The 22,539-nt window shown below is 37.8% G+C and overlaps 9 protein-coding genes across 9 annotated transcripts; 2 read left to right on the top strand and 7 right to left on the bottom strand.

Annotated features, from left to right (window-relative positions):
- Nucleotides 1–940: 940 nt before the first annotated feature.
- BATDEDRAFT_92610 (uncharacterized protein) lies at nt 941–1,486 on the top strand (the record flags this gene model as incomplete). The annotated part of the gene is made up of 3 exons (XM_006682858.1): nt 941–1,052; nt 1,138–1,215; nt 1,281–1,486. 3 exons carry the CDS (start codon nt 941–943, stop codon nt 1,484–1,486), a joined length of 396 nt encoding a protein of 131 aa, XP_006682921.1.
- A 69-nt stretch (nt 1,487–1,555) lies between these two features.
- BATDEDRAFT_36254 (uncharacterized protein) lies at nt 1,556–2,278 on the bottom strand (the record flags this gene model as incomplete). Its single annotated transcript, XM_006682799.1, has 2 exons — nt 1,556–2,029; nt 2,104–2,278. The coding sequence occupies 2 exons, from the start codon at nt 2,276–2,278 to the stop codon at nt 1,758–1,760; spliced, it is 447 nt and encodes a 148-aa protein (XP_006682862.1). The 3' UTR covers nt 1,556–1,757.
- Nucleotides 2,279–2,735: 457 nt separating this feature from the next.
- Nucleotides 2,736–4,387, bottom strand: BATDEDRAFT_92664 (transcription factor TFIIE subunit TFA2; the record flags this gene model as incomplete). The annotated part of the gene is made up of 10 exons (XM_006682822.1): nt 2,736–2,770; nt 2,835–2,904; nt 2,972–3,018; nt 3,093–3,161; nt 3,224–3,326; nt 3,389–3,511; nt 3,604–3,789; nt 3,896–3,966; nt 4,103–4,211; nt 4,373–4,387. 10 exons carry the CDS (start codon nt 4,385–4,387, stop codon nt 2,736–2,738), a joined length of 828 nt encoding a protein of 275 aa, XP_006682885.1.
- A 500-nt stretch (nt 4,388–4,887) lies between these two features.
- BATDEDRAFT_14822 (acyl carrier protein) lies at nt 4,888–5,519 on the bottom strand (the record flags this gene model as incomplete). The annotated part of the gene is made up of 2 exons (XM_006682698.1): nt 4,888–5,058; nt 5,415–5,519. 2 exons carry the CDS (start codon nt 5,517–5,519, stop codon nt 4,888–4,890), a joined length of 276 nt encoding a protein of 91 aa, XP_006682761.1.
- Nucleotides 5,520–5,963: 444 nt separating this feature from the next.
- Nucleotides 5,964–8,202, top strand: BATDEDRAFT_28431 (uncharacterized protein; the record flags this gene model as incomplete). Its single annotated transcript, XM_006682751.1, has 10 exons — nt 5,964–6,042; nt 6,189–6,349; nt 6,455–6,548; nt 6,587–6,722; nt 6,795–6,932; nt 7,035–7,257; nt 7,356–7,478; nt 7,575–7,677; nt 7,761–7,968; nt 8,061–8,202. 10 exons carry the CDS (start codon nt 5,964–5,966, stop codon nt 8,200–8,202), a joined length of 1,407 nt encoding a protein of 468 aa, XP_006682814.1.
- A 2,168-nt stretch (nt 8,203–10,370) lies between these two features.
- On the bottom strand, nt 10,371–12,976 carry BATDEDRAFT_14853 (DNA topoisomerase 3; the record flags this gene model as incomplete). Its single annotated transcript, XM_006682702.1, has 10 exons — nt 10,371–10,568; nt 10,639–10,997; nt 11,062–11,282; nt 11,349–11,485; nt 11,574–11,655; nt 11,731–11,971; nt 12,072–12,237; nt 12,345–12,512; nt 12,620–12,811; nt 12,902–12,976. Coding segments are annotated over 10 exons (1,839 nt in total), but the record flags the coding sequence as incomplete, so codon positions are not given.
- A 409-nt stretch (nt 12,977–13,385) lies between these two features.
- On the bottom strand, nt 13,386–16,043 carry BATDEDRAFT_14734 (uncharacterized protein; the record flags this gene model as incomplete). Its single annotated transcript, XM_006682687.1, has 11 exons — nt 13,386–13,613; nt 13,690–13,796; nt 13,882–14,035; nt 14,117–14,323; nt 14,444–14,602; nt 14,713–14,959; nt 15,057–15,139; nt 15,257–15,369; nt 15,468–15,572; nt 15,689–15,785; nt 15,903–16,043. 11 exons carry the CDS (start codon nt 16,041–16,043, stop codon nt 13,386–13,388), a joined length of 1,641 nt encoding a protein of 546 aa, XP_006682750.1.
- Nucleotides 16,044–16,901: 858 nt separating this feature from the next.
- Nucleotides 16,902–18,321, bottom strand: BATDEDRAFT_14861 (uncharacterized protein; the record flags this gene model as incomplete). Its single annotated transcript, XM_006682704.1, has 6 exons — nt 16,902–17,125; nt 17,280–17,426; nt 17,563–17,656; nt 17,750–17,890; nt 17,989–18,078; nt 18,175–18,321. Coding segments are annotated over 6 exons (843 nt in total), but the record flags the coding sequence as incomplete, so codon positions are not given.
- Nucleotides 18,322–21,412: 3,091 nt separating this feature from the next.
- Nucleotides 21,413–22,109, bottom strand: BATDEDRAFT_14710 (nuclear cap-binding protein subunit CBC2; the record flags this gene model as incomplete). The annotated part of the gene is made up of 3 exons (XM_006682684.1): nt 21,413–21,589; nt 21,720–21,858; nt 21,955–22,109. Coding segments are annotated over 3 exons (471 nt in total), but the record flags the coding sequence as incomplete, so codon positions are not given.
- Between the last annotated feature and the right edge of the window lie 430 nt (nt 22,110–22,539).

The raw sequence follows: 22,539 nt of genomic DNA, 5'->3' as shown, positions 1-22,539 counted from the left end.
ATTTCGAGAATGTGACCGAATCGATTCGCTACTGCTACAGCGCGAATTACGACCATATCGATGCAGCAAGTCCACACTACTGTGATCTTTTGAACGGTTAGAGTCAGCTGAGGATTTGGTTCTATCGTCGAATGATACAGATGCGTCAGTAAAGGTTTCATTTTCCCTTTGTATATACTCGTTTAGTGATTGAATAGGAGGTCGTCCAATGTGTTTTTTAATAGTCGAGATATCCTGCTCAGAACGATTGGTTGTCAGTTCTGAAAAAGACCCCACCAATCTTGTATTTTTATGTAATGTAAATGCTGACATGCCAGATATTTAGACCAAGTGAAGAATGTATTTTAAAAGTAACGAGTTGTAGGGATTCTGCATGCAGTAATGGCGATTGTTGCCAAAAAACAAAAAGTTTATTTCTATGCGAGAGCCATCAGAGCCAAATGCTCAATCTTACAGACGTATTCACGTAAAATAAAAGTGTATAAAGTCATGTCTGATTGGTGTCAATCTTACAGGACAACACTGCCTTGTAAGCTTTTTAGTCTATTGATGTTTTTGTTAAAGTATTAGCTTGGTTTCTTGAACTAAATCATATCTCATAGTTTAGGATACAACAGAGTTTCTTGAATGCCATGATCGTGCCAGATATTCTTTGGTTGTGTAAAGCCAACGCTTGCAGTAGCCGAGTCAATCCAAGATAAATACAAGTGTTTCATTTTACATGAATACGGTCGTAATCAGCATACTCACACTGCCTATACTTGTCCATTACTGACATGCACATCAAATGAAATACTCGTATTGCTATCAATAAGCTGACAGAATCCAGAGCTTGGGTTTGATGGCAGTTTTGCTAAATTTCAACCTTTTACAAACTAACAACACTTTTTGGTAATTGACTACCAATCATTCCTATCTACAGCTATATAGATTGGTAAGCATGAAAGCGTCTACTCTAATAGCAGACATTGTTCCTGGAGATGTCCAGCTTTCCATACAAGTCGATATTTTGGAAACGCTTGTGATACTCTCTGGTCAAGTTTCACTGCAAAGTAAGTTATGCATCGAGATCTTATAATAGGTGCATGCAAGTCCAACTACTAAAACTCAAGCTCAATTCTTGTCAACTCAATCTAGATGGAGCTCGCAATATCAGTGTGGCAGAAATTGTCATTGGTGATCAGAGCGGAGTAGCCATTTTGGAATTGATTGATGGTAAGCTAGCAACAATCTAATGGCAGCAGCGCTAACGAGTCCATTCTTACAATTGCTTTGTGTAGATCAGATCGCTCAATTGAAACAAGGCATGCATGTTACTCTTTATAACGTAACTTGCAAAATATCTCGAGGGTTCGCTAGACTCCGATCTGAGCCATTCAAATTCCAAAACGAATCTGATGGTCATTATAATCAAGATATCAACTATAGCCACAACATCTCTAATATTGAATACGAGCCTATTTTGGCAGCTCTAATGGAAAACTAGGTTCAACCACTATTTTCAATAACCCATCACCCAATCCAAGTAAATACCTAAAATAAAAAGATACAGAATGAAATAAAATCTGGTCCAAGGCCAATCAAGGCAAAAAGGATCGCAGAAATGTGTATTGCCTGAAACTCCACCAATATTAGTGTAGCCAGACGCTGGAAGACGAACATCAAACCCAACACACTCCTCTCCAAGAACAACTCCAAAGACCTAACGCTATTTCGCTATATAAGACGATGAATGGCATGTTGGCACAAGAGATCATTTAAAACTGGCTGCTTTCTTGAGACTCGACAATCTGTTGAGCAATACGATCCAAATCCTTCTGTCCATCGACAGAGATCTTACGGCCACCGTTAGGGTGCAACTGAAGAACCTTGATCTTCTCAAGAGAGTGGAAGATAGCACGGGCAATGGATCCAGAGCCAATACCTCCATGGTGAGGCTTGCTGCCACGGTTCTTGGTACCACCATAGTTCTTTCTAAGACCACCTACACCAACACCTCCGCGAAGGTAGATATGGCGAGCAACGGATGCTAATACACAAAATGATTGATATATGTTAAAACCAAAGGTCCAAGATAGTGTGAACCAATAATGCTAAACTCACCAGCACGAACATAGTACCAGTCTGGGTCATAAGGAGCAAGCTCCTTGTCGGCACCGGTCTTGACAAGATCAACCCACTTTGGGAGCTCGAGCTTACCAGTACGCTTGAGGTAGGCAGAGTAAGCCTTGATAAACTCATGTGAACTAACGTCCTTGACAGTGACTCCGCGGCTCATCTTTGATTCTGTTGTAAAGAAAAATAAAAAATAAGACAAGTCGAGTCTTGTGTTGCAACATCACGTTATAGTCACATGACCAAATTGAATTTTGTTACATTGTAAAATGTTGACAGGGGTTCAACTTTATATATCACGTGTTAATACTATTAATCCAGTCAAGCTTGCAATCTGTCCAGCATCAGATTCACCGCAGCATCCACACAGACGGATCACTAAAAGGGTCAATCTAATAACCTAGTCTCATGAAATGATGGATGCAAATTTATGAGACAATATTGTCTTTTGGTGACTTGATGATAAACGTTGCGTTTTGAAGAGTTGATCAATTTCTAGTAGAACGGCATACAAATATTTAATCATTATTTATTCCAAAACAGAATACGAGCGACTACAGAAAAGTGATTCATTTTACGTGAATACAACAGTAAAAATAAACCATCAATACGCAACGCATTCATTCCAAAGTAGGAACAAACTCTTTGGTGAGATCTATTTCAAAATATAAAACTCATTAGCATGCGAGTTCACAGGTCCTAAGCCAAACAAAACTTACCAATACCCTCCAAATGTGTGTTGGTAAGCTTAAAGCGTGTCTTTCGCTTTGCTTTAGTCTTGGCCTTGCCCTGTAAATTAGATTTTAGTATCGCCATTAACCCATACTACTCGATACATTTGCCAAAACCACTATACCTGAGCAGACTTGTGCATCACAATCACTTCCATGGATTTTAAACCAGCTAAACATTTAAAAAAGCACATGTCAAGTCAATACATCCAAGATTACAACACGATCAATGGTGACAGTCCATACCACTAGCAAGTTCTTTAGATATGTCTGCCTCTAATGGCAATGCAACTTGATGCCAGTATTCTTTAAACTCTACAAATAGACCAAAAAGGTAAACAGGATTGATTTTCAACCACCTGAAACCAAAGTTATACCTTTGCATATATCCACATGCAACTGATTGTTATTATAGTACACAATTCTTGGCGATTCATCTCTGTTGCGAATGATTAAAATAGACTTTTCTGCATCCAACTCCTGTAGAAACATGTGAGTAGATAGCATATGTTCGCGCTCAATATGCTGATCCAACAAATTACCTCAATGTATCCAAAAATACCATTGCAGGAATCCTTGAGTTCTTTTACTTCCATGCCAGTTGTATCCCGATTTTTCTTTAATAATTCTAGCAAGTCTTCTTTTGATCGAATCTTGTATGTTGGCTAATTGACGAATACAATTTTGTTTGGTATGAGTTGTAATTCAATGGTTTTTGGCTATTAATCTGCCATGTACAGATTCTCAATGGAAAAACACAAGCCCAGATCCCAACACAGTATTCAAATTCAATGAGACTTGCCCTGTATTCAAACGTGCCATTAACACCATCGTAGAATATTCTTTCGTTGTTACGGACAAGATCAAACAGTTCCTCATCATCCATAATGTCCATTGCCAATTTGCGCACCATGTCATTGTTGGTAAGCGGCTTTTCTTCGGCCTACAGTTTGATCCATGCCATTTATAGAAATTAGCCAACGAGTCGACCAAGACAGTTTATATTTTAAAGACTTGTGAATTTATCTGGAACAAGTTTAAAAACGTACCTTGAGTAGCATGATTATATCAAAAAGCTTTCTTGCTACAGGAATACCATCGGATGAATATAGCACAGGAGCTAAAATATAATTTAAATAACCAATTGAGATGCGGAAGCAGCAATGGACATGAAACCACATCAATGCCGGTTAAAAGTTTACTATTTCAAGTCTAAACTGTTGACAGTCAGATTGGTATTCAAACGGTAATATTACCCTTGACTACTTTAGTCTGGATGTTAGATTTGTTTGGGTCCACTTCTGTTGCTGTTATGGTTTGTTTTTTGATTATGGGCTGCGCCAGCATACGCCTGCGTAGCTCTGCCTAGTCGGTTCAATTGCATGACAAGAAGCATGTGTTAGCATCATGTTCAAGGAATTTCATGCATAGAGACTAGCCAACAAACTATTCAAAACATGCACCAACAAGATGCAACTCAGTGTCAATCTCTCTGGCTTTAGCAACTCATGAGTTGCTTTATTTACCTTTGAAGACTCCATGCTCAAGACTAATATCAAATATTGAATTGAAGTGGTAAAGTTGCCAACTTGAAATATATTTCATCATATTGACGAGTTTCATTGCATATCGATCGATCCATTTTTCAAAAGGTTTCAAATGCCTGATATTTAAATGGTCAGATTGTTATTGAGCAATGTCCTGTTCACTTTCTAGTCTGATCTTGAAATGACAAGTTTTTAAACTGATATTGACCAAATAATAGTCACTTTAATGTCTGTAGTATTACAGCAGCTGCTCTACCCATCTCAATAAGTGTTCCATCACAAATACAGAATTGTTGTAAATATTAAGCCCATCAAGAATAGATGCAGATATGTCGCAAGTTGAAGATATTCTGTAAAAATCAGTGCAATTAATTCCAAATTCAAGGTCCGCTCTTCACATGGCACTTTTATTGGCAAAGATCTAATATATTGTTTAAATTATGATTTATAAAACATACTATGTTATACACCAACAGTGAATTAAACACAATGATTCAAGTGTTGGCAAGTCTTACCTTTTCAACGGCAAGTCTGGGAGTAAGAATCTCCTCAGCATCACGATCAGGAAGTTCAATACTGAATTCATCCTCAAGAGCCATTGTGATTTCAACCTGATCTAAGCTGTCCAAACCCAGGTCGTTTGTAAAGTGTGCATCCAGAACAAGCTAATCCCAGATAAAAGACAATCCATTTAAGCAAGTGTATTTGTAACGCAAATTGGTAGTGGCAATAAAAAAAGGATCAAGCCGGGTTAGTATATGCAAGTCAATTCCAAAGGGCTTGACAGTCATGAATAAATCAGACTCATTTCAACTAAACTGAAAGAGTTACAAGGAATATGTCTAATCAAAAACTGTCTAATTGTGCTATCCAACACAGTCCCAGTGATTGGTCGAGATCGAATCACTGGAATTGTCAACATCCTTCACAGCTCCTATTAACATGTATTGGCTGTAAAACGACCATCAAGACAGGAGTGTGCTAAAGGTAAAAGAATGCTATCTATTCAGATTGACATTACCTTGGAGGCCTCGACTTTGTCAAAGTCCTTGAGTAAATGCAGGACTCTGTCCTCAATCTGCTGCACAGTCAATGGAGGAGGACCAGCAGAAAAATGGCGCACCATTGACAGACAAGGCAAAGACACACTGCGCATGAGATGAGAACGAGCAGTAATATTGGGAGTGGAATAGTAAGCAGCTGCAGAGCAGCGGGACAAGGCAGTTCTGAACATGTTTGATACAAGTGATGCTCGCAGATTCCCTTTTTGATGGTGAGTTTGCCAACAAAAAGAATTTTCGTTTCTTTGTGATGATCACACTGCGTTCTATCTGGCTTGAATCTACTTTAACTTTAAATGTGTAATATTAAATCCCAACCAATTCATATTATTCATTCTTGGAATGTGTGCTGGAAATCCTTCAACTCGCAATCTCAATTCAGCACGCTTTAAACACTATCTGAAACTGAATGGTCAACTCAATCAGATCTTTTCTCAAGATTCAAGTATTAAAATGCAAAGAATAGTTCAACAATCAATTTATAATTCAAACTTTCCCGTAAAACACGAATGGTATCTGGATTAATGCAAGGCACTGGTTCAGTGAGTTTATGGGGTTTCTCCAAAGCACTCGACTTCCAAGACTCGAGTAAGTATATTTGATGGTCGGTATCAACTGTATTGTATATCCTTTAGTCAAGAACACCATCACATATATTTCAATAAACTGTCAAGTGAGTCGGAGTTGGATAGGAACTGGTTCAGTTTTTTAATATTGCATTTTCAACCATCTAGATGGTATCTTTACAGAAAAAAATACTACTTTGCTAGATATTAAGAGTGCAATAGCTGATGAAACGGAACCATTGGACGTTTTATTAATTGGTGCAAGTGACCCTCGCCATATTATCAAAACTGCCGGTCGAGCTTGGAAGCATTCATCTCGCCAGATTCACGTAAGTTGGTGTCCAGATACGCTTGCATAGCACTGTGCACATACTTGTATATACCATGTGCAAATCCTTTACAATACAACCAACTGCATTTTTCGTCAATTCTAGTTTCATGTCATTGAACCGCAATCATCTTTGCTAGCAAGGCACATGCTTTTACTTTCTATTTTATTCGACCCACTAGATGATATCGGTATACAAGGTAAGATTTAAAACCAAACCTCTTTTCAAATGAATTAGTGTCAAAAGCAATTGTTTTGGGCTTAGTTAACCTTTTGGTAGAGCGTGCTGAATTGTTTCTCGAGTGCTATGGTAATCTGCTCATCAGGAAAAAAACTGCAACATGGATAAACGCTTATACATTGCCATTGATCAGGTAAGTAAAAGTTGAGCAAAATCCAGGTTTTAAACAAATGGAATATAACATGCAATTTACAAAAACACTTAGAGCAATGACTGATGGTGCAGGCGTGCTAGGAAAGCTGATTGATTTTTCAGGACTAAAGTTCAGGGAAAGAGACGATATTGAGTTTGTTTTTAAATTCTGGCGCGATCAAGCAAAGCAGTTTGATGCAAAATCTCTGTGGTTCGTTAAACAACTACTTGATATTTACTGAAAGATTCATTGTTTCTCACTGAATATAACTTGTAATCATCTGATTCACTACGCGCTCATTACATTTGATAGGGATATTCGATTACGTCGCTACTATGCCGCACGATATGATTGCAGGGAAAACGCTATTGACTGGGACTACCACATGAATATTCGTCAAATGGACAAGACTGTTTCAATTATTTTCAAGCCCGAGTTCTTACGTTGGAGACTACACGGAACTGCATTTGAGGTGCGCGAGTCCACTTATGAATGTGCTAACCGTTCCATGGCTACTGTAGATGTTTTGAAACAGGTATTGTTAATATTGCATCCAAGTGAACTTGAATGTTAAACTTGAGCCTGCAATGAAAATATGCTAATCTTGATGAATCAAACTCGACTTGTTTGCAGGATGGTGTGAATGTGGCAAAGTGGGGATATTTCAGTGACATTCTTTTTGGACCCTATTTGGCTTTTGGAATTGATACCGAAAACAAAGAAATGCTGGTTACAAATAATGATAGCCATAAGCATGTAGGCAGAGTCGTGATTTTACACTGTTATGTATGAAATGCATGTTTGATTTGCCACAAATGACCAAAAACTATAAACTTGTCAACAACTATTTAGACTTCCCAAGAAATCTCAGAGTATAATGTACGATCTCTTATTCACGAACTTAAAACAGGAACTTTGTATGAAGAAGCAGAGACAAAGAAAATCACATGTGCAGGTATTGTTCCTACTCACGCTGATCATTACAAACATTGTTGGTCACTGCTGCAGCAATAACCTTTCATCATATTAATGTATTAGACACGAAAATCTTGCCAGATTACAACATCTTGGACAAGATCAAGGTGTCATTTCTACCATGCGACGTTTCCATAACTCTGGAAAAGAAACGCTCAAAGCTGGCTGGAAAATTTAAAACAATCTTTATATCAAATGCCATGGCACACCGATTGGCAGACGCAGCTCACGTGCTTCACCCACAAGGAGAGATTATTGTAGAAACTGCAAAGTAAGCTAGTATATACAATCGAAATATCTATATCATTGATTTATTTTTAATACTATCATGTTCGTATTTGTGATATTGGTACACTACAACAGATTCATGGTCGAACTAAGCAAAGAGCTTCGACAATCATTTGAAAAAAAGCTCGATACAATAGCAAGCAGTGCTGGTTTAGTTCGAAAACAATTCGCCGATTGTGATGCAAACGTCGAGTTTATGGTGTTTAAAAAAGAATAAATTGACTCCCATTTGCATATGGCTTTCAAAAAATTAAAAGTCTACATCACCGCTAGTAGATCCCCGTCCTTTACCTCGCTGAGATTTACTTACTCTCCCACGGGAACTGGAGGCCGATTTTCCTCTACCCCTTCCTCTGCCCCGACCTCGACTGCCTCTTCCTCGTGATGATGAAGATTTTCCTTTTGGCTGTGGACAATTACTAGAAAAATGTCCAACCTTGAATAATAAATCAATTTATAAGCATGTGAATGAGCAAGTATATCCCCTTGTGAATGACATGTTGCAAAATTCAATGATAAAAAACCTGATTGCAGTTGAAACACGTTAGATTAGTTGCAGAGTCATTATTAGTATTTGCACTTCCAGTGGGTCCATTCCGTGGCAAAGACTCGTCTGCCCATGCAAAAAATCGACATTGTGCAGCAGACTTGGCACATGTATAATACTGCCGACCTTTGTTCGGACCATCTCCCTGTGCAGTTTTTGAAACTGCAATCAGATCACATTGGCAACGTGGCCTAGATGAATTGTTACTCGTTCTTCCAATAGAGTTATAACCAGGCATATCCTGTGCGTGTTGACGCTGCAGAAAATAAATATAATTCAATTTGAGTCTTGCATACAAATGTGACATCTATAGACCATTCCATAAATATACCTGAACGCTTTCACCATTCTTTCCAGTAGTTACAGACTGATCGTCTACCCACTATTCAACAAATATAGATTTCATATAGTCGGTTAATATAAGCAATCGGCCAACAACAAATACTATACATTTCACGGCAAGCATATGTAACACATGGTATTTCATATCGATTTCGTACCAAAAAAAATGTACATCTTGTAGGATCGGTTTGGGCTTTGCTACATGCGTAAAACTGACGACCTTGGTTTGGTCCCTCTTTTCTGACTGTTAGCAGTGAACATACTGACAGACATGAACACGTCTGGGTATGGCTAGATCTGCTACCTCCGGATCGCTCACCAAACGACTGATCTCGATTTTGCGCCATGTCATCCTTCCACTTTTGTAATAAATACAGTATAAAGCCAATTGTATTAGCGTGATGATCGATGTGTATGTCTGCATTCTATGGTGCATGGTGCTATACATCACCAGCACACAAATAAATTGATAATGCATAGACTTGCTTGAAAAATATGACATCGTGTTGGATCATCTTTTGGTTTGGGACAGGACAGAAATATCCGGCCTTGATTTGGACCTTCTTTTCGAACCGTTAATTCCAAAAGCGGCATCAGGCATAAGCACATTTGAGCATCTTCATCTACACTGTTAAACGTAGGATTTCTTTGGTTTGTTTGGAGCGGATGATGCTGTGGTGCATTATATCTTGGTGGTGAAATTTGAGTCAATGGTGTGGATGAGAATGATGTCGTGATAGCAGCAGCTCCAGCAGACGGAGGAGGTGGAGGCGGATAATTGTGAATCTAAAAATCATGTCAGTCAATACAAACTTTGTCAAAACAATAAAGCAATACACTTCAACCATCTTCTAACATTTTCAGAAATAGTTGAACCAGATTGTTGTTGTGGAGGCGCTCGGTTCCTTCCACGTTCAAATGAAAATAATTCAAGTAACTGATCGTCACACCATACGCAAGTATCATACTGTATATTATCAGGGTTGCCAAGATTAGTACAACCAGGATTCGAGTACAATCATTTTCAAACCAGAATAAAGCACACGAACCTCCAAAGGAATTGTGGGTGGAACAGAGTGTGGGCGAAAGCTGAGTTGTAGTTTACTGGTAGGTTCAGTAGCATTGCCACATGTACTGCATGTGTTTTCAGATTTTGCAACGTTTGTAACAAAAGATGGCAGAAACAAAACTTCACGACACGCTGGATATCCCGAGCAACCTAATGTCCAAAATTAAAACAGCGAGAATCAGACAAGGTATATTCATTACCGCCATACAACAAAGATATAAAAACTCTTGTGGACTGTTATACCTATCATTTTTGTATTATTTGGCAACACACGAAGTGTCATGGGTAACCGGCATTTGGGACAATTGCGTATGGCTACATCGTTGAAGCGATCGGCTCTTTGCTAGAATATTTACAAGAATCAAAGAGTGGAACCGTAAACATATGACATAAACTAAACAGCATTGCTCGTGCATAATTAAATGCCCTATACACTATTCAAGTAAAGCAAACCTACTGGAGTTGCATCTGGTGCATGGCCAAAAAATTTGGCACACGATTCGTGTAGTTTACTTGCTTGACCAAACGCTGCAATAAAGACATTTTTATATAGCTCTATGCTTTCAGATACAACATCCTCACGTTGTCGAGCCCCATCGCAGATTTTTTTCATATTTGCTTCTGTCTGAAACAGCATGTTCAACAATGAATGTCAATACAAAAACCAAACTCAAATCTCAACAACAATTTCCTACCAAACTACGAAGAAATGGTCTAGATAGAGACAAATCAATGTCCATCTCGTCATATGCAGTAACCAGCGCCATTCCCAGTGTCGTTGGAAAAAAGTAAATGTTTTCTTTGCGTGCATATTCCCGATCAAGGATTTTTTTGATATGCTCGTGAATAGTGGCATCTGTACCAATACCACTTTTATCCATGAGCGTAATAAGATCGGCCTCAGTGAGCATTGTTGGTCTGGTAGTACTTCCTTCACGCATCTCTAATAATGACGGTTCAACTCGCTCGCCAACGGAAAACGTTGGAATATCAGAATCTGACCATTTTTCATATGGAAACACCTCCAAGTAATTTCTTTCCAAAATCATAAGCCCTAAACAAACTGATGTAAGCATCAACTAAAAAAATAAATGCAAATCATTAAACTTCAAGTATACCTGATGAAGTAAATTTTTCTTGGGAAAGTTCCAAATCAACCACAGTTTCTTGTCCTCTGGCTGCTGCTGAGCAACAGGCTAAAAACCTTCGTGTAATATAATCAAAAACTTTCTTTTCGTCACCAGACAAATCAAATGCAGCACGAACAGGATGAATCGGCGGATGTGCTTGGTCGTTGTTTTTACCCTTGCGCGGTTTAGTAAACTTTCCATTTAAAAGACTTTTATATGGATCAGGCTGTTAGCTAAATATAGTTATTATTTGCATTGAAAATTTGAAAACTAACCTAGCTGCATAGCTGCCCCATTCTTGACTTTGTGTTTGTTTTTCAATTAGAGGCATTAGATCAAACTTATCATCGAAGCAGTCGGTCTCGGTTCTTGGATAGCTGACTATACCACGATTATACAGTGCCTCTGCAACCTTTACGTCACCAATCAAATTACAGCCATAGTTGTAAATTAGTATAACATATACAGCAACTTGAATGTCGAATCCATACATCAATCACCTGCATGACACGGTCCGAACTCATATGCAAGAAACGAGATCCAACTTTTTGAAGCTCCACCGTAGTAAGTGGCAAAGGAGCCCTAATTTAAATTACAATAAACCATTTTGTATTGAACAAATCTCAAAAACAGCAGTTTATGTGACAGTCTTCCTACCATTTTGATTTAGGTTTTGCTTCAACTTTAGAAATGGTGCATACTGGATTTTTCATACACAACTCGTATAAAGCAAGAACAATGTGCCGGTTGAACAAATGGTTGCGAGACCACCCAAAAACAGCCCGGAGTCCGTTCCGTGTCACTTCAAGTGTAATGCTCCAAAACTTCTCTGGAATAAAGCTCTGGACCTTTCTAAACCGATCAACAACAAATCCCAGAGTTGGAAACTGACACGGACCTTGAAATTTCATGCAGCAGCGTTGTCATCAATGCTGAACTCTTTCAAAAATAAATGGCAAACTTGTATTTCACAAACTAAATTCAAAATAGTAGCATACCGTAGCTGAGTATCTGTTCGCTGAGTTCTTTGAAATGACCTTGTAATTGAAGTGTTTGAAATCTGGTAAAAACGGCACCAATTCGCAAATCTAATTCAGTTCGAGCATCCACTGCTGCCGCTGCGCGCCAATCTAACTCAACCAGTCGATTCCATGCCTGCTTAATCTCTCTATGTAATCGTTAAAATATGAAAAACCATAAAGCGTTATTCAAGCCAGACAATTTGCAACTCGTTAGAATCAAATTGAAATTAGCTCTTGCCTTGCTTGGACTACGGAAAACCTTGCTCGTTTAACAATAATGTTGGGATTGGTTTCACGACACACCTGAACCACCTCGGCACCAATATTTTCTCCTTCTCGGTCACAATCTGTCCAAATAACTAGCATCTCAGATTGCCGAGATTTTGCACGCAGATTGTCAGCCAAACCTTTCATGTCCTGTTCAACAATATATGACAAAGTCAAGATATAATGCATATTAGAGTTAAAAATCCCAACCCAACAGTCTGAATTTCAGAACACATCAGTACAATCGCCTAGATTACCTGTTTGACTTTTTTTTGAATAGGCGCTCCAAAGAGATGTTGCAGCGTAGCCATTCGCCAGCTCTTCCATTCAGGAGAAAAGTCACTTTCCATCAAATGTCCAAGCAGTGCAGTCATCACTACTGTACACTCTCTTCCCTGACATTGTTGACTAAACTCATAGTTTTTGATGTACTTGTTGGCAGTTGAGCTCTGTTTAATATAGTAGAATATAATAGATGAGCCCAGAACTCCAGTTTAAAATGCAACGATTCAGTGCTGGCATGATCCAGAAGCACATACTGTTTCAAACCGTCCGTCACCAAGGATCTCAGCTACCGACTTTGATATAGATGGTTTTTCTGCTACACATAAGATCTACATAGAATATACGGTTTGGTAAGTGGATTGGAAAGAACAGTCGCTTCAAGTCCAACTCTGCTCCAGGAATGCCAACTATGCAAGTTTCAATCCATTCAGCCAGTCTCAGAATATCCAGTTATTTCAATAAAACTATAACCAAGGACTTGAAGCCATCATCAATATGACTTGTACACCATACACACCCGCATCTGATCAAATATTTAATAAATCTGATTGTCGAAAGCCCAAAGTTGGCCCTTTTATTTGAAATGAGTCTGTTGATGAGATTGCTGTTGAGCATCCATTCATAATCCAACTGGCCATACACTGACAGCAATAGTCATCAAATTGAAATCCTGTTTTCCTTGGAATACTACACCAGCCACAATATGGTGAGTTGGATTGCATCAACATTCGACTTATTTTAAAATCTTACCTTTTTCATCACTCGGATAATGTACTCCACCTGTGGGTTGGATGTGTTTCTCAGCATTGAAATGACATCTCTGAGATATTCTTTAGACTCTTCACTGTTGATGACTTGTTTAAATACGCCAACACACGCGCCTCGTTTGCCTTCCCAAAACTCGGGATTAGGATCCAGTCGTTCAAGAACATCAAATGCTTTAGCAGCATAATAGAAATGTGATGTCTAGATGAAATTTACAAATGCTGTTATTCATATCAGTTTTTGAAACCATTTTCTTTTAGATTTAAACCAAGATTACCTTGTAACAATCGTTTGCAATCAACTGGAGCAAGCTAAACGATTCGCTTGATGTTTCCATTTTCAAATAAAGCTCCCATGCCAACCGAGGCTTTTTGTTCATAATATCTATTATTCAAAATGGTAGTTAGCATTCCAACTATGATTGATGCTCAATAGGATATCATCAATTTGAGCTCAAAACATCACTTACAGCATCGTGCCAAATGACTCAAATATGCGTTTTCATTTTTAAACTTTTCGCTTTGGATCGTCAGCAAAATTTCTTCGCCCTCTTCAAATGCACCCGTAGCAACTTTAGCTTGTGCATAGTTATAGTTAAACGTGTCGTCGTTATAGAAATATCCCTAAATTGATAAAGCTTAGAAATAGATGCGCTACTGACAGAATAAAAACTGCATACAATGTTTAAAGCTAAATGATTTTACTTTGATTGAGTTGAGGTAGATAAGAACATCGTCAAACTGCTTCAGTAAAAAGAAACAGGATGCCATGCATTGACGACCTGGAATAGTATCGCATTCGCTAGCAGATCCTCCAACCAGCTGAAAGTATTGCTGTGCTATTTTTAGATGCTCTCTTGACTCTTGCTCCTGACCAAGCGAGGCATTTACTATTCCTTTAAGAATGTACTCCTAATGTTTGTATTTAAATTAGAACCATGTCAATGCAATGGTCATTCCAGCTGAAAAGTGTCACATAGCCAATGCATTTGGAAATGAAATGAATACATTGCAGCAGTATAGTAGATTTACCTGTGGGGTAGATGGCTCAACATCTTTCATTAAATTGAAAGCAGATACAATATCATCATTGCGCAAATGGTAAATCACCAGATTCAGACGCGCTTCTGGAATCACATCAATCAGTGGAGGTAAAACCTGCAGCGCACCTTCTCCATTTTTAAACACAACCTGTAAAGTGTATGATTATATCACATATTTTAGTATAATGGCTGCAAATCACTCTAAAAATTAGTAGCTTGACAAAAGTGCATTTACAAAATTGCAGCAATATGGCTCACAAGATTGTGTTTGATGAGATCTTCAGCAAACTGAAAGTTGTGTGACATTTTTTCAGATAGTCCTTTCAATTCAGTTTCAGCTGCTTTGCCATTGTACAGTCGGAAATGATTGCATGCTTTCAAATTTGTTGCAATCACGCTGTCTGGATACGCTCCAAGATACACTGATAATACTTCTTGGGATACATCGTAGTAGTCTAATTTGTAATAACACATGGCAACATACACATTGATGGCCAAAAAATCTCTATTGATTGATCAAGAACAAAATTGGTAGGGTTAGGCATAATACTTGGCACTACACTTGTTTATAAACCACCATCGTATATTCCCAAACAAGGTACCTGTTTTCAAGAAGAATTCGCTTGTAAATATCGATTGCTTCTTGGTAATGGCTGCGCAAATAGTGAATCGATGCAAGACTTAGCTGTAGTAATATGAAAATTTAAAATAGATACAAGGATGATAGTATTTTAGATCAAAATTTTGACCTTGCAGCAACATCTTGTGATATCTGGCAATGCAAATACGCAATTATACACACCTGATCTTCAATTACATCTTGAAGATTCTGATGATATCCCATAAGTCGTTTTTCGTCATTGAATTTATGCGATAGGTGGAATAACAATCTATTTTGCAGTTTGCATGTTGGACCTGTGTATAATAATCATGTAAGGTGTATGTTATAGCTTAAAGATGATCAAACAAAAGGTAATACAAAAAATTCAGTTGTAGTAAAGTCAAATATATACCTCGTTGAGCTTCTTCATCTGCTTCTCTATACATTCCTAGAAAAAAGTAGCAACATGCAAGATATAGATGCACCAATGAATCGCAGTTTTCAATAAGAAGCACAGCTTGATACGTCTAGAATTGTGGTGATATCAGTGAATTAAATGAAGCTTAATTTTCACACCAAGATCTTGACATGAACCCATCGATCCAGAAACCAATAGTTGATATTGTTCAATACTTACGTCCATGGCTTTTTTGTAATCCCCAAGATGAAAGAGTGAATACCCAAGCCACATCATATTTTCCATATTGCCATTTCCTGATGCCTTTGTAAACTGGTTTGCAAAATTCAATATTTTTGTTAGGGCTAATGCTAGAACTGATATTTTGCAATGTCGATAGTGGAATTTGAATAAACATCTATTATTGCTGCAAACTACTGTTATATTTACCTCGAGAAGTGTAACTGCCCCAACATAGTCACGATTGTTGATATAGGTTTCTAGTTTAGGAACCATCTTTTTAGCTTCAAATGAATCCAATACAGGAGTAGGGTTTGACGGTGCAACCGCCGGCTTAGCACGAGAGAGCATCTATGATATTATCAACACACTTATTTTTAGTTTTCTGACATTTATGAGTTCAAGTATCACCACAAACAAGGTACATGAATAGTGTTTTTGATTCTCCTTGACATATTGTGAATTGATGGCTAGTACTTGTGGTAAAATACTAATACTCATTAAATACAACGTAGCAATGAAGCTACATATGGAGTAGGACACACTCATTTTTATGTGTAGCATACCATTTTATACGAGGTTTAAGATGTATTTCAATATTTAAAAATGTCGAGTCGGTTCAAAAGCATATAAACGCGCTTTTATCAATATCTAGCTCATCTTTGCAACATCCGTTTATACTTGCATTAATCAAATGGTAATTATGTTTTGGATGGTCGTTGTAATTTTGGCAAACACCCATGATATATTTGAAATTCCACTTGATGCATTCCACTGCAATGGCCGTCGATATTCAGCCATCAGCCCTGTTTTTATTTTCATATTGAAATGAAAAAATAACCTAGCTTTTCCAATTTCCAATACTAGTCTTGTAATGTAGAATCTCATTTAAAACTTTAAATTCTAAACATCATTGATTGCATGTTGATATAGCTTTCTGTAATAATTTACCACAACCTCTACATTGAAAGATCTAAATAGAAAGTGTAGTGTGATGTTTGTTTTGGAAAGAATAGGTATACATTGCGGTATATATGGCCACATGAACAAAGGATAGCCATTAAAAACAAACCAGTGTCAATATAGTATAATAACATGGGCAGAATCAAGATGCCCGAGATTTATTAAAAAGATCGAACCAACTTTTGTTTAGTGCATCTTTCCACCACGCATAACAGTATGGCACACTTGATTCGCCCCCAAAACACTTTATCGCAGGGAAAACGGTCGTTTAAATAAAAATGGACTCCAGCGCAGGTTTTCCGGCTTAACGGTAGGATAACCTTTTGCTTTAATCTTTTCATCATATTCTCTCAGAGCAGGCATATTACACCTAATTACATAGGCTCCGTGATCATTCTTGACAATCATATCTAATAGATGAAGAGTATGAATGATGTCATCTACCGTCATGCGTGTTTGTAAACTAAGAGCTATAATCAAAAGCACACAAGTAGTATTAAAATATAAAGTGTTTACAAACGTAATATTTTTACACGAATGCAAGTATCAAATAAAAAACAGTCAATAATCATATATACTATGCCAATTTAACAATTAAAGCAAGTTTAACAACTAAAAACATACCTTGTATTGAGATTTCTGATTCTGTCCGAGAAAGGATAGCTTGTATAATCACAACTCTCCAATAGTATCTATAACTAAGCGCACCTAGTTCAGATAGCGGCTTTTCTGGAGATCCACACCTTTCTTCCTTTTTAGAAAGTAGATAGCCTATAAGTTGCACAATGACAACACATACAACTCAAGTAAGTAAACAGCAGCCCAACCAGTTGTTTAAATGCAAAATTACTTGTTTTCAATTGATTATAAATAAAGGAATAAATAATGGTACTAGTTGAGCACTTACTAAAGTCAATCAAATAGTTTCCATATCCTTTGCGCTGGTAAATAGGTAAAGTAAGGATACATGACACATTAAAATTAGACGCTGACCGCTTTTCCTAAAACTCGGCTCAAATTAGTACAAGGCCTTAATGACAACAGTTTCAAGCTAAAATTAAATGGCTTACTTGAGAGCTAAACAATCCACTAACCTTTGAAAAATATCCTACAAAATGGCATCCACGCTTATCGTGTATAGTCATGACGTAAAATAAAAAGGGTTCTACATCGTAATAAAGAGTTTTGTGATCTAAAAACATCTTTGCTAGCAAGCAGAGGTTTTGACAGTATATCTATGGACGACAAAAAATATAGTATGAAAAAGATCAGCAAGAATAAAAATGACAGACCAAATGAATAGCATACTCAATATACACCATCCAATACACACCTTGTTTTTGCGACCATCCACTTCAAAAATTGATATATCTCCATCTCGATAAATCTCATCTCCAGGAGGGTGAGTAAGTGGGCATTTGCACTACAATTAAAAGATGGCAGGTTAGAATGATCGAGACTATAGATATCAATTAAAGCCATGTTCAACACAACTAAAATAACTAATGCACAGACGTACCTTGTGACGAGCCAAGGTAAACTCACTCTTCATATATTTGAGACAAAACTCGCAAAGATATAATATACGGAGAATATTGTACTCTTCAGGATATGGTGCAGCATACCACGTATTAATCTCCCACTCTCCTATGCGGATTATCGGTATTCTAGGGATAGTTTGAGATGCGATCTTGTGTTGATCATCCGATAACGGATGTGTTGGTAGTGAATGGAGTGGCTGAAAAGAAGTTTGTTTAGAAAGCGCTTCAACTGCCTATAGAAATGAAAAAACACAAATGTGTACCAAAACATGATTAATGTCTTGTTGAATAGCAATGCTGTATATTACACAAATCGTCAACTCAAATACTTACTATAGCAGCCTCTTTAGCTTGGTGAAAAAACCCCCGATCCTGAAACTGAGGGACATATCTTGATACATCCGAGTCCTCTAAAGATAATTTTCCAGAAAAAAAAGTATGTGCTTCCTCTGCAGTTATAGCTTCTATTTGTGGGTTGGCTTTATGTTTTTTGTTGTTAAATATAAATTTGACTGTTGAAGAAGCAGCGCCTTTTAGCCTTTCTACGTTTTTAGTTGAACTTGGGGCAGGGGATCGTGAGGGTGCTTTTAAAAAGTTTGGAGTGGTTGGAATTGAAGATGTTAAACTGGTCATTGAAACATCGTGTGTATCAGGCTTGATAGCAGCTGTATCAGCAGGTATATTAACAGTGGGCGTAGGTGTTGCAGTAGTCAATCCCAATGCATGTGATTTTGATGCTGGTGTATTTCGTGAAGATGATCGGGTGGTTTTTGGCTCGGTACTAATAGAAGAAAAAGTAACAGTGGCATTTTTTGAAGGATTGGTTTTACTAACAGGTGTGCGGGAACGAGTAGTACGAGGAGTTTCAAGTGATACTATGCTGGCTGAAACCAAATAGTCTGAAATTAATGTTTGATTTGATTTTGTAACATCAGTATCGTACCTACGCAACGAGCGCCTCTCGCTTCCTATTGCCTTTGAAGATAAATCCGTACTTTTTAAATTTAATTTGGAAGCTTCTTTTTTAGGTGGTGGTGTTAATGGCAATCGACTACGACCATTAATATGTGATGTTGATTTTGCCCGTGGGGACATCCGTAATACTCGATTTTCATTACGATGAGCGTTTATCTTGAGAGACTGTGGACATTTTTGGCAAATCCAGTCTCCTAGTTGTATATGTAGCAAGGTGATATCGAGATTATATGTAGACATAGTGATGCTATTTCAGCAAAGTTTCACTTTCAACAGAATATCAAAAACAATACATTTGAATGATGCTGCAGTACCTTCTGGAATTGCATCTAGTGGCGGGTTTAAGCAGTAAATGTGTGACCCCCGATCGCATTGATCGCATAGGAGTAAGTTTTCCTAGACATTTTGCAAAGATAAGTAGTGATTGCAAAGAATATCATAGGATCGTCTAGTCATCAAATTAGATTCAAATGTACATACGGGATCTTCTTTTTCTTCGCAAATGACGCAACATTTGCATTCAGGACATTGCCAGTCATGACTCTGAACTATGGCGAGTTTTTCTGGTGTAAATTTTAAACAAAGTGGATGTACTAGACAAATGAAATCACGGATTTATAGTTGGAATATTAGACAAAAAATGAAATAGACCCATTGAATCAAGTGGTGGCATCACATTACCACTAGCAGGGCAGTCGACACAAGACATTAGGTTTTCAGCTTCTTCAAAATAGTTGCACTCTGAAGTTCCATGGCAATTGATACAGAATGGACTGAGTATAAATAAAACCAAGACATTGGATGAGTTAGTATAAGGTAGTGGGTTAAAATAAAAAGGAAAAATAGTATAAGCAGCAGGAAATTTCCAATGAAAATCCAAGATTGTAGCTGCAGTGGCATGAATATCAACTGCCTGATCCAAGTCGATCCATTTTCCCATTCTGTTAAACAATTGTAGAGGCTCACCTCTTTTCAGCCAAGGACTGACGGGCGCGTCATGAATAAAGCAGCAAGCAGATATGAAAACGAACGCAATGGTAGATCGTATAGTTGATATAGAATCCAATTCCCAGTGCAGTCAATATAGTATATGATAAAATGTTAATCACAGAATTTCCAACAAATGTGATCGTTGTTGATGACAAGCAAGCACTAGGATCTGAGTGAAGTGTTGAAGACAATAGCATACCTTTGTGGGTTGACCTGCACGCTTGAGTTTTGTTCGTGAGGTAGCAGGCATCATTATAACAGTGCCGAGGATAGTGTTGGTATGAACAGATCAAGTAGATGGCGATGTCTGAATTAAATGGATATTTGGGATAGTGCAGCCTTGATAATATAAAAGACTGCACTAGCAGGACTGAGCAAGAGCAGCTGACAATAAGATAAACACTTGTGAAGCAGTACAAATGTGGGATGTATGCAACAAGTCCTGATTAAAAGATATGCAGTGAGCTAGTAACAAAGCCAACAAGAGTTTTTAGCAAAAACCTCGAGAATGTTGTCTTGATAAGCAGCGCAGATATACTCAGTGAAGACTAACAATGAGGATAGTAAAACAGCAGTTGAAGAACCAACGTTTGATGCTTTAAAGTGTTTGCTAATAATAAGAGATTACAGCAGAGTCAGATGGACAAAAGACTTGCGACCAAATGCAAAAGTGCAGCAACAAGACTTGCAGTTTGCTCATCAAGCTTCCTATTCGTCCCGTTCTCTTCGCCATTTGTTGCTTCACAATCATCTGGTTGCTGCGTGTCTCAACCTGACTGAATGTCATTCGATTGCTTAAACGATTCACTACAAACTCATTCTATAAAATACAAATTGATAACTAATCGTCAAACTCCATGTTGAGCATTGGTTTTCATGACTCTCGGTTTCCATTCAGTCAAGACTCGTCATGCTCACATGTGTAATCTTGTATCAAACTCATGCAATCATCCTCTCTGTAATGTTTCGGTAAAAGATCAGTTTTATTTTGGCATTTGTAATTACAAACGATAGATTACCATCCATCCATTTTGGGCATGGGTTGGGATCGTCGACTTCCATTGATTTCATCTGTATCGCCTTCATTATCTGAATCGTCTCTTTCACGTTTAGGTTTTATATTATCGACTTCTATTGAAACAACACAATTCACATCAGATTTTGTTCAATTCTACACTCTAGAATACAATTCATCAAACCCTTTCTAGTGTATAGAAATAAATTCATACAGTCATTCTCAAAAAAACTCGTCTACTTACGGATATAAGACTTGGTGTAGTAATCCGATGCGCCTTGGGATACATGTGCAAAACTATTCTGTCCATCGTACACATCTCTTTGATGCTGTTCACGCTGCTCATCCTCGCGCATGCGTGCTCCCCATCCACCACGACCTTCGTCATAATCTTCTCGGTGATCATCTCGCACCTATTGGGTAGGCATACAGATAACCAAAAGCAGTACATCTGTCAGAACTTTATCTTTTAAATCAGACTCAATCAACTACTATCCAGTTCTGGTTATTTAGAGACATACAACTAAAATCCATAAGCATTACCTGACCACCACTTCGTCCTCGTCCATATTGACGACCATTTACAAATCCCGGATCAATATCTATTCGAATTAGTCGTTCATCGAGCTTAGTACCGTTAATAAAGCTCATACAGTCCAAAGCATCCTGGCGATGATGGTATCTGTATTCAAATCAATTCATTACAAACTTTGTTAGCAAGTTACCACCTCACTCTCCTACGCTATCTTCAACCAAATGGAATGTGTATTCACTCAACTCGACAAAACTGAAACCACAAGGAGTCTTTTTAATTCTATCTAGACCCATGATAATCCGCTTGATCTCACCGCATTTAGAAAAGAGCTCATATATCTGCTCTTCAGTGGTGAAAAAGGATAAATTTCCAATATAAAGCGTAGTGGACTTTTCCAAATCCTCTTCCAATTTTATCAGACCTCCCTATATAGTATGAGCAGATCATTAAATTCATGATAGTAAATAGGTTGAAAAGTGTGTTGCAGATTCCTTGGAATATAGGGTAACAGTCACCATATTTGACTCGAATAATATAATATTGAATAGAGTCGAATACCAAATTCAGAGCTATACAACTATCAAGTAGATAATCCCAAACCAAAATAATAAACCTTGCATTGAGTCATCTCAACCACACCTCATATTTTCTGTCTCGATATGTAGATGGTGCACCCAGTGGAGGAACGATGCCTGACATGCTGATGCCGACACTCCTAATTGATAAGAATATTGGTGAGTTGAATTCGGTTTATTCAACATCTACACTATAGCCAAAATCAATATTTTGCCTAAATAAAACCAAATTTGGTCAAACGCTCAAATTTAG

This window comes from Batrachochytrium dendrobatidis (assembly GCF_000203795.2).
Source record: "Batrachochytrium dendrobatidis JAM81 unplaced genomic scaffold BATDEscaffold_18, whole genome shotgun sequence".
NCBI classification, from domain to species: Eukaryota; Fungi; Chytridiomycota; class Chytridiomycetes; order Rhizophydiales; genus Batrachochytrium; species Batrachochytrium dendrobatidis.
The sequence above is the reverse complement of the archived record's forward strand: the minus strand, read 5'-3'. Positions and strand labels throughout refer to the sequence as shown.